Source organism: Mastigoproctus giganteus, chromosome 1 (genome assembly GCF_048544385.1).
Source record: "Mastigoproctus giganteus isolate SK-2022 chromosome 1, ASM4854438v1, whole genome shotgun sequence".
NCBI lineage: Eukaryota > Metazoa > Arthropoda > Arachnida > Uropygi > Thelyphonidae > Mastigoproctus > Mastigoproctus giganteus.
The window spans coordinates 239906893-239919753 of NC_143575.1; the positions used below are offsets into that span (position 1 = coordinate 239906893).

The window sequence follows — 12861 nt, forward strand, 5'->3', positions numbered from 1 at the left end:
AAAAAAAAAAAAAAAAATTGTGGAAAGTGGAGAAAAGCTGACAAAACCGGAAGTAGTAACAATGGAAAAAATCATTAAGTACTTGAAAAATAAAGGTAATATATTACAAGTACTTGATGCTATAGATCCGATGAATTTAACTCCTTCATCAAGGGTCAGCAGCCAAAAACAAGAATTAAGAAGTAAGGTCTCTGTTTCTGATACGAAATATACATAGCACGGAGTTAAAACAATGAAGATAAGTTGAAAAAGTGCGTGCAGAAGCCATAGGCCGTTTCCTGTTCCTGGTTTCCCCTCTAAATTGTTTTTCATCCTCCTGAATTTCAAATATTTTATTTATTTTAGCCCAATTTAAATGTAAAAATGTATGGTTTACAGAAACCATTGTACACTGTTCAAAAAAAAGTTAATTACGACTTATTTAAAGTCCGAGACATCAAATAAATGAATAAAAATAGGGTTTACTTGACTGGAACTCTATTGAGTCTTTTGGGGAAGAGTATTATTATAAGTCTCAATTATATCCAGTCTCATAACAGAAGCTGACCGTTGTCATATCCTTATAATAGTCGGGATTAGATAGCCATCGTAGCAGTATGTCGCAATTCTCCGATGACCTTGTATTTGCTTTCGAGACCACCTCTGCTTTTTTCCGATCTTATCGGGACGATTTGTCATTTTTGACAAATCGTTGTAAGTTCCGGCAGCCTCAGACAGTTGTGAAGATTTAAGCTCCCGGATGCAAAGGTCCCCGTGTATTAAATTTGTAATATAGGGGTAAAGATCCTGTCGATGCTGTTAATTGCCACCTTTAATAAGTAGGGCGCGATCTTGGATCGCTTCCAGGCTTCCGTCTTAAACGTCCCTGACCTAACCTTGCGAAATTTACCCTTTATTATCTTTAAAATACCATATTATTGCAAAAAATTATAGTTTCTCGTTTCTCCGTCAGGTGAGGAGCTCTTAAAAATGGATGACTCTAGAAACTCTAGTGGAATCGTCTCATCTCTAATCGATCATTCCAAACCATAGTTATTTACATCACAGATCCGGTATTCAGTCGTTTTAGTTGTTAATCTTTGTAGTCTGTTCACAAAGTAGAATGCGTCTATCCAAATAACACCAAAACCATCTATTAATTGTTTTGTTGGTACCAAAAGTGACATATTTCATATAAAACAAACTTTACATACTGTGTATACAGTACATACAAATTCCAAATTTAGATTATAGATACAGGAATTCCAAATTTAGATTATAGATACAAGACAATTCACCATCTCTTACATCTCATCAACTATTCCCAAATATTCCTCATATATACGCATAACTACGTTGGTAACACAACCTTTCCTTTTTCCTTATTGGTAATTTCTCACACACATTTAAGAAATTCCAAATATTGCTTTGGAAAAGGTGCTTCTCTTCATTTTCAGGTTTACACCAAATCACCAATGTCTATCAATTCACCTATCAAGTCAATTACTTACTTCAGTGCTACTTACTGCAAGTCACTTTTTTCTATCTTAGTTACTCCCCCCTTTCTAATACAGGGGAGGGTTCCCCACGGGTCAGAGTTATCAACTGGGGAGACAAAGTGATGCCAGGATCGGGCTTTTGCCTCTGCAGTGGCTTGAAAATATAATCTTCTTTTACTTACATAAATATGGTTCTAGACATCTTCAGAAGATCAATGGCTGTGACGCTGAACCCTTCTTCTTGCTTCATTAGTTTGTCATCTGAGATCAGCCAATCTGGGATCTCCGATCTCACCAATCTGAGATCTGGGAGTATTTGATTTGATGAGACGAAGAAGGAAATAGCCTTGTGATCACTGTTCCAAATATCTGGAAGAATTACCTAATCGGAAATAGCATGAGAAAACCTAGGAGATGAAATCGTAGTATCAATGGTTGACTGCCCATGTAAATTGGAAATAATTTAGCTCAAGGTTATGAACAACAACCTTATTAGCCAAGAGAAAGTCCTCCACCACGATCATCGGTGAAAGCACTGCGCCATAAGCAAGACATCATTGGTTCGACGTGACCAATGTACAATATATAATGTGTAATGCCTGTATATTCTCCAAAATTTATAATGTGTTTCTTAAATTATCAGTTGGAGGACAGTATAACGACACAAAGGAGAAGGAATTAAACGAAATAAAACACAAGTAGATGTTTTTGTGCAGAATCTTGGAAATTATAGTAGTTGTGATTTTGTCATTGAATATAATTATGTATCGACTATATGTACAGCTCTTGCTGAAAGAAGTATATCCCATAACCTTGAGGGTCTCGTCACCTGTTTGCAAAGTGTTTACTTTCCTCAACTGAAACTCAAAGCTCGTCTTCCACCTCACGCCAGCATTGAGCATTGATTTGCAAAATTCAAAGTTGATCTTCCACTTGTAAAGGAATTCTGTTGTTATTGCTTAATATATTAAAATTATTCATTTAGGATCTTCTTCTGTATTGCCACTTCAATCGCCTTGAGGTATTCTGGCCAACTCTGATCCCAAACAGAGCGGTTGCAATCTCTGTTTCTTCTCTTGCAGTTGATGCATTTTGCGGTCCTTCTTTAAGAGGACAATCTGCAAGCCGCGCCTCCGTGGTCATAATGTCAGCAAAAGAGTTTGATGCGCACAGTGCTGAGACGAGTGTCCAAAAGCCAGACACTTGTTTTAAACGATGGTAATTTTTCTAATTTGGTGTGCTGAAAATCCGACGTAGAGCCTGTCTTCTATAAGCTGCATTTCACAATTCGGGGGAGAAAACCCATAACCCAATTTGCAAAGTTCGGTTTAGATCCTGAGTTAGAACGAAAATATACCTCATTCGTAATTTCGGCATGCGTCAATCGATATTGTACTTTGGTTATTGTTCTAGTTTCAGTATCCATATAATCCCCAAGAGATTATAAAAAGAACTATAAAGAACTAAATTTAGCTCCTTCGGAGATGAATATTTACCAGTTAGTTTATTTACAATATTGCATGCTCACGTTCTTCACTGTTAGCTTTTTCATCTGAGGATAGGGAGGAAGAATTAGAACAACTAAGCTCACTGTCCATAATTTTCTCATCAATCCTAGTCAGCTAAATCTTTAACTTTTTGCGTGTTTGTTTTTGGTCTGTGAAGAAAAGTAAGGGTTGAATTCGTCGGAGTCAGCAGTTTGTTCCTCCGGAGAAGAACTGAAACTTTCCTTTGAGTTCATATCTTAAAGTGTTGGTGTAGATAACAAAAATAAAGAAAACAATCCGCACAGCACAATATTTAAATTCAAATAACTTGCCCTTAAACAACTGTATTTATTAATTTTAGGTTTTAAAGTCTCTTCAAACTTGCCAATTGTGGTCCACTGAAGAGTTCTTAATGCTTAAATTGGTGCACTCTAAGAAGCTGAAAGAAAACCATATTACTTCTGTATTAATGTTTCGTATAACAAACATGAAACACGTTTTATGAAAAAATAATAATAATAAATAAATAAATAAATAAAATGAAATTGTAATTTTTGAGCTTCTGGGATTTCACAACTAAACACCAACTAGTGTAGCAAAAAATGTCACAAAAATGAGTAATTTTGTGAGGGTGTAGACCAACTTTGTCAAAACAGCAGAGACTAATAGTGAGCTCACACTGACAGGTAAGATGTTTGTCCAAAAGCAGTCCAATGTTTATGCCTTGAGCCCTATAACGAATATAATAAATTCCCATGGCTGTATTTTTAGCAATAATTGAAAATAAGTGCTGGTAGACCTCACCAGTGAAACGTTGGTCCATACGCATCAGGGGTTCTAGTTCTTGTCAGCAAAACATGCCCCATATTAAGCAACCACAGCCGCCTGCCTGGATACAGGGCATCATGCACGATGGGTCTATGGATTCGTGTTGTTGGCAAGAACTAGGATCCCTGGTGCATATAGACCAACGTTTGACTGGTGAGTTCTACCACCACCTCTTTTCAATTATTGCTAAAAATACAACCATGGGAGTTAAGTTGACGCGTTGCAAAGTGTGTTAGTTGTCTGACGGCACCATGGGTTTCCCCCATCTCCGCATTGTGTACTCTGTTTGTGTAGCACAGAACGCTGTGAAGGCCAGAGATTTAAAAAGTGGGTGGGGATTGGACGGATGTGTAGTGTTGTGTACTGTTGTTCTTCTGACCATTTAGCCGTTGGGCCCCTGTTGGCCCCGGGGAGGCGGGTCAGGTACCCAGTAGATTTTTTGTACTCTGGCAGGCCCTCCCATCTAGTTTCCAAAGATTTCAGTAGCAAGGGCCTATGTGAAAAAAAAAAATAAATAATAAATAAATAAATAAAAAAGGGGGTTCAGTTGACTGGAATAGTATGTTTCCACTAAATATTGAGCAAGCAACTTCTAGCTATCCAATGAGCTTATAAAAATTGCATTTGAGGGACTGTAGAAATGTTTGGTTTTCGTTGAGGACGAATTCATTAGTTAAACCAAGAATTTAAGTCCTTCGCAAAGAAGATGGCCTCAAATTTCCCGTCATGATGGTCTACAATGCCCTTCAGAGAGATGGTAATGGTGGACATTGATTAATAAAATATTTTCATGCTGTTTGTCGAGGCAGACCAATTTACCTCCTTTATGATAAAAGTATGCAGCCCCATTGCACTTGCTGTCGTCTTCATATTTTCAAAAAAATCCCTAACACCGGCTTCCAGAAATCTGGAAGCAATATATTATGAAGCCAGTCCTGAAGAGCCAGTACCGAAAGGTGCTTTAATCGCCACAGACGTAAAGAGTGATTGCCATTGGACTCAATGAAGTTTTTCGCGCAGAACTCGCGTGAAGAAGGCTGGGGCACGCCTGGATGCACAGCTTGGGAACCACCGTTGTCGACCTTTCAATGGCTTTGTAAAGATCTTCGACGATTCACTGTTGTGCTTGGAGGAGTTTCTTGCGCTTACGAGTAAATGCTCTTAATCCCGCCCACGATGGCCCTCTGAAAGAATTTTGTACGGTTTTTTCAACCTCGGGACATAGGAAGAACTGAGGTTGAAGAAAACTAGACCAAATTCTTATAAAGAGCCCTCATGGGTGGCACAGTTGGTATACTCACCGTCCTTTTTCACCACGGGTGGAAAAGACCTGAGTCTGAATCCGGCCAATGACGCGAGGAATTTTTATCTGCCTTTTTTACAATGTGGCTGAGTTAAATGGTCTCAGGGGCAAGGGCAGCATGGCTTTTTCTCTTGGAAACTCGGGTGTTTCGTCCAGAAAATCGAGTACAGAATACAGCAATACGATCTAAATCGCTGGTACACCTAAAACCCTATACCCACAACGAGCTCTGTCTCTTCTGAAAAGTGAGAGTAAGTTACGTTACAAATATGACAATACTGGACCCTACACTGCCAATGAGATGTCTCGACAATCAACACTCTGGGTTGGAAGAAGTTCGGTGTGTGGGAAAGAGTGCGTATATCAAGAAGATTTCCATTTAAGAAACAGGTTAGATGATTTAATAACACGCTATGATTAAAAGTACAGGTCAAATTTGATTTGAACCTCTTCTTATACAATTTTCAATTTTTTTTATTGGTTTTTAACGAATTGTTTATATTTTTCTTTACAGCTGGAAGTAGTGTCATGGCACCTGTTCTGAACAATTTTGTGCATACCCTGATGTATGTTTACTATGCTTTGGCCGCATTTGGACCTCACATGCAAAAATACCTTTGGTGGAAGAAACATCTCACCAAGATCCAAATGGTAAACAACATTCATTTTGATATTTTGTTAATAATTCAATAAGTGTAGATTAATCAGCTTTTCAACATAGTTTATCATTTGTTCTTCCTTTATGCGTTCACTGAGATATATACAGGGTTGTGAGAATTTTGACTTGGTATTAGTACTAATGAGAAAGCAAGCTTTTGCAGCATTATTCAAAAAGGAAAAAATATCCATTTCACTTATACATCCCCTTAATAGTTTGACTATTTCTTTCTTGAACTTATTTAATCTATCCACTTCCACAACGACCGATGGAACTTTCTTCCAGCAATCAGTCAATTAACTACGCAAGAGGAAGAATCCCATCAGCACTGACCTCGTTCAATCCATTCAAAGCTTTAAACATCTCAATCATTTAATCCCTCAGGTGCGTTTTCTCTACACGCAGCAATATGCAGAATAGAAACATTTCTTGTCAAGAGCACTCATTTATTCCATTCATCAATCTCGTTGCGCTTCTCTGTAACCGCTTCAGCAGCTCTACTTTCTTCCTAAAACCTTCTCCAGACCTGTATGCAGTACTCAAGCTGTGGCCCGACTATTGTTATGCAATGGGACAATCACCTCCTTATCACTACTAGAAAACGTTTTGTATATCATTGACAAAATCCTGTCCTGGCAGCCTGTTTGCACACTGTTGAGAGAACTGCATATCAGATTGCACAATTACCACAGTCCCTTTTCATTTATCACTACCATAAGTGTAGTACCACACAGTTGGTATGTTACTCCTGAGTTACCGATATTCATCCGCAAAACCTTACATTTCTCAATGTTAAACATAAATTGCAATTACGCAGCCCATCTGCCTAACATTTCTAGACCTTGTTGCAGCAATATACCTTCATTACAGTCATTGAACATCCTTCTAATCTTTATATCATCTACAAATTTAGACATCATTAAACCTTATATACCTTCACCTATATCATTAATAAATATAGTAAACGATGGAACCAGCACAAAAACCCTTTGGACTCTACCAAAATCATTAGTCCACAAATGGCAGTGTCCATTGTTCACTACTCTCTATCATCTCCCACTCAACCATTCTTTTATCCATAGCAGTAACTGTCCCTTAATGCCACACTGCTCAAATTTGTACAGCAGTCTTTTTTTATGTACAACATTATTAAAAACTTTTCTGAAATCCAAGTATATAATATAAAAGTATTTTTTTGCATCCAGTTCCACTGTCACTGCATTACAGTATCCCATCAAATTGGTTAGACAAGATCTTCCCTTAACAAACCCATGTTGTGACTGAAGAATAACCACACTCCGGTCTAGATGGTCCTCCATTACTTCTTTGACCAGTGACTCCATTATTTTTCCCGGAACAGAAGTTAAGCAAACAGGTCTATAATTATTTGCGTCACCCTTTGAACTACCTTTGTGAATTGAGTATATATTCGAATTGAGTATATATTCGAATTGAGTATATATTCGCACATCTACAGTCCATAGGGACCTCATCTGAACTCAGAGATGCTCTCTTAATTATGGGCGTGCTTACCTCCTTTGCTCCTTTATAAAAAAGCCAAATTAACTTCAGCAGTTTCTCTTCCACGTTCCTCTCAGTTATCACAAAATCATTTAGCTCTCTGTTAGAGTTTCATAAACGTATGGCATCCCTTTCCCTAAAGAGTTCACGCGTGAACGTAGATGCAAAACACCTATTCAGCCTATCATGAACCTGAGTAAGATCATCATCATCTGCAGTTGAACCATCGACGTCAAATGGGCCAATGTGATTCAACTCCTTTCTTCTACTTTTAAAATTAAAGACTTTTTTCTGCTTTTCTTGGCAAGCTTTTCCAGCGACTTCCTGTAAACTGCTTTGGCTTGCTAACCCACTTTGTGACTTGATTTCAGACTAGTTTATATCTACCATATGCTTCTGTATCACCTGATAATTTATATGCATTCCATGTATTTTTCTTCTCTGTTAAGTGTCTCAATAGTTTATCTGATATCCATTGAGGTCTAAGCTTTGAATTGTATTTCTTAGTTGGTATGAAGAGCCTAGTAGCTGCCAAGATTAATTCCCAGAATGCTTTCCATTCAGAATTTGTTATTGGTAACATCATCAGTTGGTCCCACTGTACAGAATTTAGAAACTGTCTGAGACCACTGTAGCCATCCTTTGGAAAGCAAATGCCTTTCCCTTTACCTTTGAAAGTAGTTGCGGCTTTAATAAATCCCACATCAGTTCACTGTGATCATTGGCGCACCCAGTGGGTCTTTTACCCACAGATTCTTAATGCATGAATGAACACTGCTGATAATCAAATCAAGAATTGCTCTCTCTTGTTGCCTCTCGATAATGCTGATGTAATAAAGAATCATCCATTAAATCCACAAAAGTCTTGCTAGTAATTGTCTAATCAACCTACAAGTTTCACTCAATATCTGGAAAGTTAAAGTCACCATTTTAAGACATTCTGATTTAATAGCCCACTCTATTACTCTATATAGTTGTTCGTTAGGCCTATAACACACTCCTATTCTCATTTTTGCTTCAGTAATAGTAATGGTAAAAAATGTAAATGTAAATTATGTGCTCCCTTCCTCATACAGGTAGCTATCCAGTTGCCCTTTGAATTTGTTCAAATTGTCAGCCTCAACTGCCTGAGAGGAAGGTGTGTTCCAGCAATCAACGACTCACTGGCTAAAAGAAAACTTCCTACAATCTAATCTAAACCTCAGCCCCCGGTAATTCGAATTTATGACCCCTAGTCCTGGAATTCTTTATAAAGTGAGAATTTCACCCTAATCCGTTTTACCAATCCCTCTCAGAGCCTTATAAACCTAAATCAGATAACCACTGTGGTGACTGGTTGCCAAGCTCTGCAGCCCACGTAATATGAGTCCTTCGTCACACGATCGTCCTTCTGCCGATCTCACCATGAGAGTTACCCGTGTTTGGACCCTTTCAAGAAGCGCGATGTCTTTTTCTCAGATGAGGCCCCCATACATGAACACACTGTTCCAAATTTGGTCTCACAGTTGCCTTATACAGTGGGATTATGACCTCCCTATCTCTACAGGATAACGTTCGATAAATCATTGAAAGAACACCATGGGCTTTCCTGGCTGCCTGTTTACATTGTTTAGAAAGCTAGCTTCATATCTGCCCGTATTGTAACTTCAAGATCCCCTTCCTCCTCCACTGTTTTTAGTTCAACCCCACCAAGTGAATAATTTATTTGTGGGTTGCTGTTCACCGAGTGTAAGATCTTGCATTTAACAGCATTAAAACATACTGTAGCTCCCACTACTCTGACCATCTTTGAAGTTTGTTCAAGTCGTCCTGAAAGAGAGCTGCATTGCACCGATCATTAACAACTCGGCTAAGCTTTACGTCTTCTGCAAATTTTGACATCAAAATACCCTCCTTCGTCGATGTCATTTATGAAATTGAGAAACAACAGAGGTCCATGAACTGAGAAAACCCTTTAAGGATTGGGCTGAAGCTAAGTTCGGAACACCCCTCAAGGAAAATCAAGTTAACAGTGAAGATAACATTAACAAAATGCAGGATGTAATCAAGAAAATTAAAGACATTATCAACACTAACCAAACTGTGACTAACAACGAAGAATTGAAGGAAATCGGTATCAGCAGAGACAACTTAAAAAGATCAAACAACAGTCTCCCAAATATAGCTACAATCGGTCCAGACAAATTCCCACTTTTTATGATTAAAATCTGTAACTGTTTCATCATCGATATATTATTACATCTATTTCAGAGAATAATCGTGGAAGAGGATTTCTTGAAGTTGTGGAAAAGCTATTACGTAAAACCTATCCCCAAAATAAAAAACCCTAAATCTGTAAAAGACTTCAAACCAATTGCTGTTGGATGCTCTTTGCAAAAAAATATTCGAAAAAACAATCGTGGACATCATCCAATATTGCTTCAAACACAGACCTGAATACCTGCACTCAGTACTTCCTCAGAGATCGGCCATCACCAACCTCATGGGAACACTACTAAGGATCCAGCAAGCGCTAAATAACAAGTATATAGTTATTCTGAGGGACTACTTCCTCATTACGGGAAATGTCCTCCATTTTTTAACGAACACTCTTCTTCGCAGACAAATCACAATAACAAACGGGAATATGTGCGCTACGTATTAAGTCGATAAAGGAGTCCCACAAGGCAGCGTATTGTCTGCCACACTTTGCCATAGCCCTTGAACCCTTTTTAGCTCAAAACAGAAAGCAATTCATCACATATATAGACGATATGAAATTTTTTATTACCTCAGAAGACCAGAAATCTGCCAACTACTGCAACCAAGTGGCCAACACCAAAATAAAAGAACTACAAAAATACCTCGACTCTATCGGGCTACACCTAAATGAAGACAAGACTGCGCAATTGACCTTCACAAATAAAATAAATCCAAACAAAATAACAATATATGTGAACGAAATCCTTGTCCAAAAGGTTCAGTCACATGTTGATCTTGAACTCAAGTGGGACGAACGACTGAACTTCCTTCCGCACTATGCTTACATCCGTAGGAAAACATACGCGGCGCTCTGGACAACCAGGCAGGAGCTAACCGGTATTAGAAACACCAATTTAATGATTCATTATATTAATAGATGTGTTATCCCTGTTCCTCTATACGGGTCGCAAATCTGGTCTTCAGCTCCCGAAAGTACTATCAAGGCTTTCCTAGGAATAGAATACTGGCTCTTGAGATGGCTGAACAGAATTTCAGCTAAGCCTTTTACCATCTCAAGAGGTGTACTATACTCCAATCTAGAAGTCACTCCCTGGAGACAAACGATCACTACAAAGAATATAATGACACTTGCTCAGATATTAACGGGACGGCTGGATTCACCGAAAGCCCAAGACTGGACAGCAACTACACCCAGAGAAAAACAAAGACGAGTTGCAGGTAAGGAACAGCAACTCAAGCCCGCATTTACACAGTTGGATGGTCTGGAAAGATTCTTTCCAGCAAACACTCTAAAGCTGTTTAATACCCTAAAAATCAACCCTGAAAAACTCTGCACAAGCAAAACATACAGAAAAGAAGTTCTCGAAAACTGCTACCTGCAGATACAGATGTAAGAAAAAATAAACAGCACTAAGAACCTCCATACAGTAGCTGACAGGAATCCTGTCCTCATATGGAAACACCCTCCTGGATATGCCTCACCTACTCCACTCTACTCCCACAGAAGAAACAGACTGCTGAAAACAGTAAAAAATTAACATTTTACTCTGTATTATATTGTATTCTGTATACTGTTCTGCTGCGAATATCCGTGTAAATATGGGTGGAAAAGGCCTGAGTTCGAGTCCCGTCGATGTCATGAGGAATTTTTATGGGCCTTTTTCAAAAAGTAGCTGAGTTAGACAGTCTCAGTCAAGGGTAGCATGGTTTTTTCTCCCGGAAACTCGATTTTTTCGTCCAGAAAGGAGAAATTCGACAGCAGAATCCAAGCAATTTACAGATTGCGGAATATGGCAAGTTGGTAGTGCGCCTAAAACCCTATAACATACATAATAACAATACAATATGGACAGTTTCTTTATCAGTAAAAATATTACTTAAACCAACCACTATTACAATCTAAATGAAATTAAATTTATCATAGAACTAATAAATTAGCCACTTAAGCAATTTTAATTATTAATTAATAAATGGAAGTTTATTTAAACTATGATTTAACAAAATTAATCTCTTCGTTCTGTCCCTAATACCTTTTTTTTTTTTTTCTTCTTTTACAGGCCCAGCTAAGTGGCATCTGCCTCTTTTACTTGCAGATCTTGTTGATCCAAGACTGTGACTACCCCGCAATTATATGCCTCATCCACGTGTTTTCTAGTGGTCTGTTTTTAATACTCTTCATCAATTTTTACGTCAAGGCCTATCTGAGTACTGGAAAATCATCGAAATCGCTCAAAGAGATTTATTCGACATGTCTTGGAAACTTGGAAGACACAGCAGCAGCTTCAAACGGTTTTATACGGAAAAAATCCTTTACTGAAACCACAGCCGTCTTTCGGGATGAGTCAGCTTTGCACAAGCGGGTGCTACTTAGTAACTAAGACCCCGTAATTGTGGGAATTTAAGCTCGTTGAAATTGTGAGAATAAAACTTCACTCTTAAAGAAAGGCTGGGCATATTAAGTATACCCGATTGCTTGCATCAGCCTGGTACTGCGCAGAGACAGTGCAAGAAATATTTAAGATCAAGTAAACGTTTGTCCTTTTAAGTGTTTGTGTACGGTGACGTAGTGTCTGCTAATGCCTCGTGATTTTAATTACACGCGCAAAAAAAAAAAAGCAATTGTGGAGCCTTACTCGTGAGATCGAATAACTCAAGATGTCCCGAAGCCTATTTTAATGGCATGTAATGTATATAACTCACTGCCGAATTACCTCAAGAGATTTACGATTTATGGGGAATATTACCATCCTTTCCATGTAACCCTCTGACGCCCCCCCGAAGGAGTAATCAGTTTTTGTTACTATTGAAAGTGGGAAGATTGTAAGCTCATCTAACATTTTACTATTAACTGTAAAGTTTAGAATTTATTAACCTATTTTTATATAAAGAATGTGTTCATTCATCAGTAACATTCATATAATACATCAATAAATATTTTTGTATTATTTTTTGTGTGATTGTTTTGTTATCTTTTGATACACCGTAATATAATTCACGTATGAATGTTTATAATTTTTTTATGAAACATTCGAGTTGGGTTTGTGTTCGGGCTGTATGAGTGACCTCTTAGGAATTATTCAGCAACTGTAGTGGTGACTGCTACCTGGATCTGAAAGGAATAGAAGAAAGTGTCCCAGAAGAGTGGACATGCATGGAGAAGAGTCTTGACAGCAAGGAGGTGGTCAGGCTTCAAAGAGGGGACCTTGAATTAATTCAATTCCTGGCAGTGGAGCGCTGTGGATGGAGTATTCCCATCCAGGAGCAAAAGGCTGCTGGCTCAGCATGAGGGTGATAAGAATGCAAATCACATACCGGAAGAATCCCAGTGTGCCAGGCAATCAACAGGAGTCAAATTTAGACCCAAATTGCTGAAAGGAAAAGTCA

The 12861-nt window shown here is 38.3% G+C and overlaps 1 protein-coding gene across 2 annotated transcripts in view; it reads left to right on the forward strand.

The window, feature by feature from the left end:
- The window catches only part of LOC150091685 (very long chain fatty acid elongase 1-like), a 55349-nt gene extending 42927 nt beyond the window's left edge, over positions 1–12422 (forward strand). For both annotated transcript variants that reach the window (XM_090376404.1, XM_090376410.1), the window contains exons 7-8: positions 5611–5747; positions 11535–12422. In XM_090376404.1, the coding sequence (XP_090232530.1) occupies positions 5611–5747; positions 11535–11855 (458 nt within the window). In that variant the 3' untranslated portion in view covers positions 11856–12422. The remainder of the gene's footprint in view (positions 1–5610; positions 5748–11534) is intronic.
- The last annotated feature ends 439 nt before the right edge of the window (positions 12423–12861 follow it).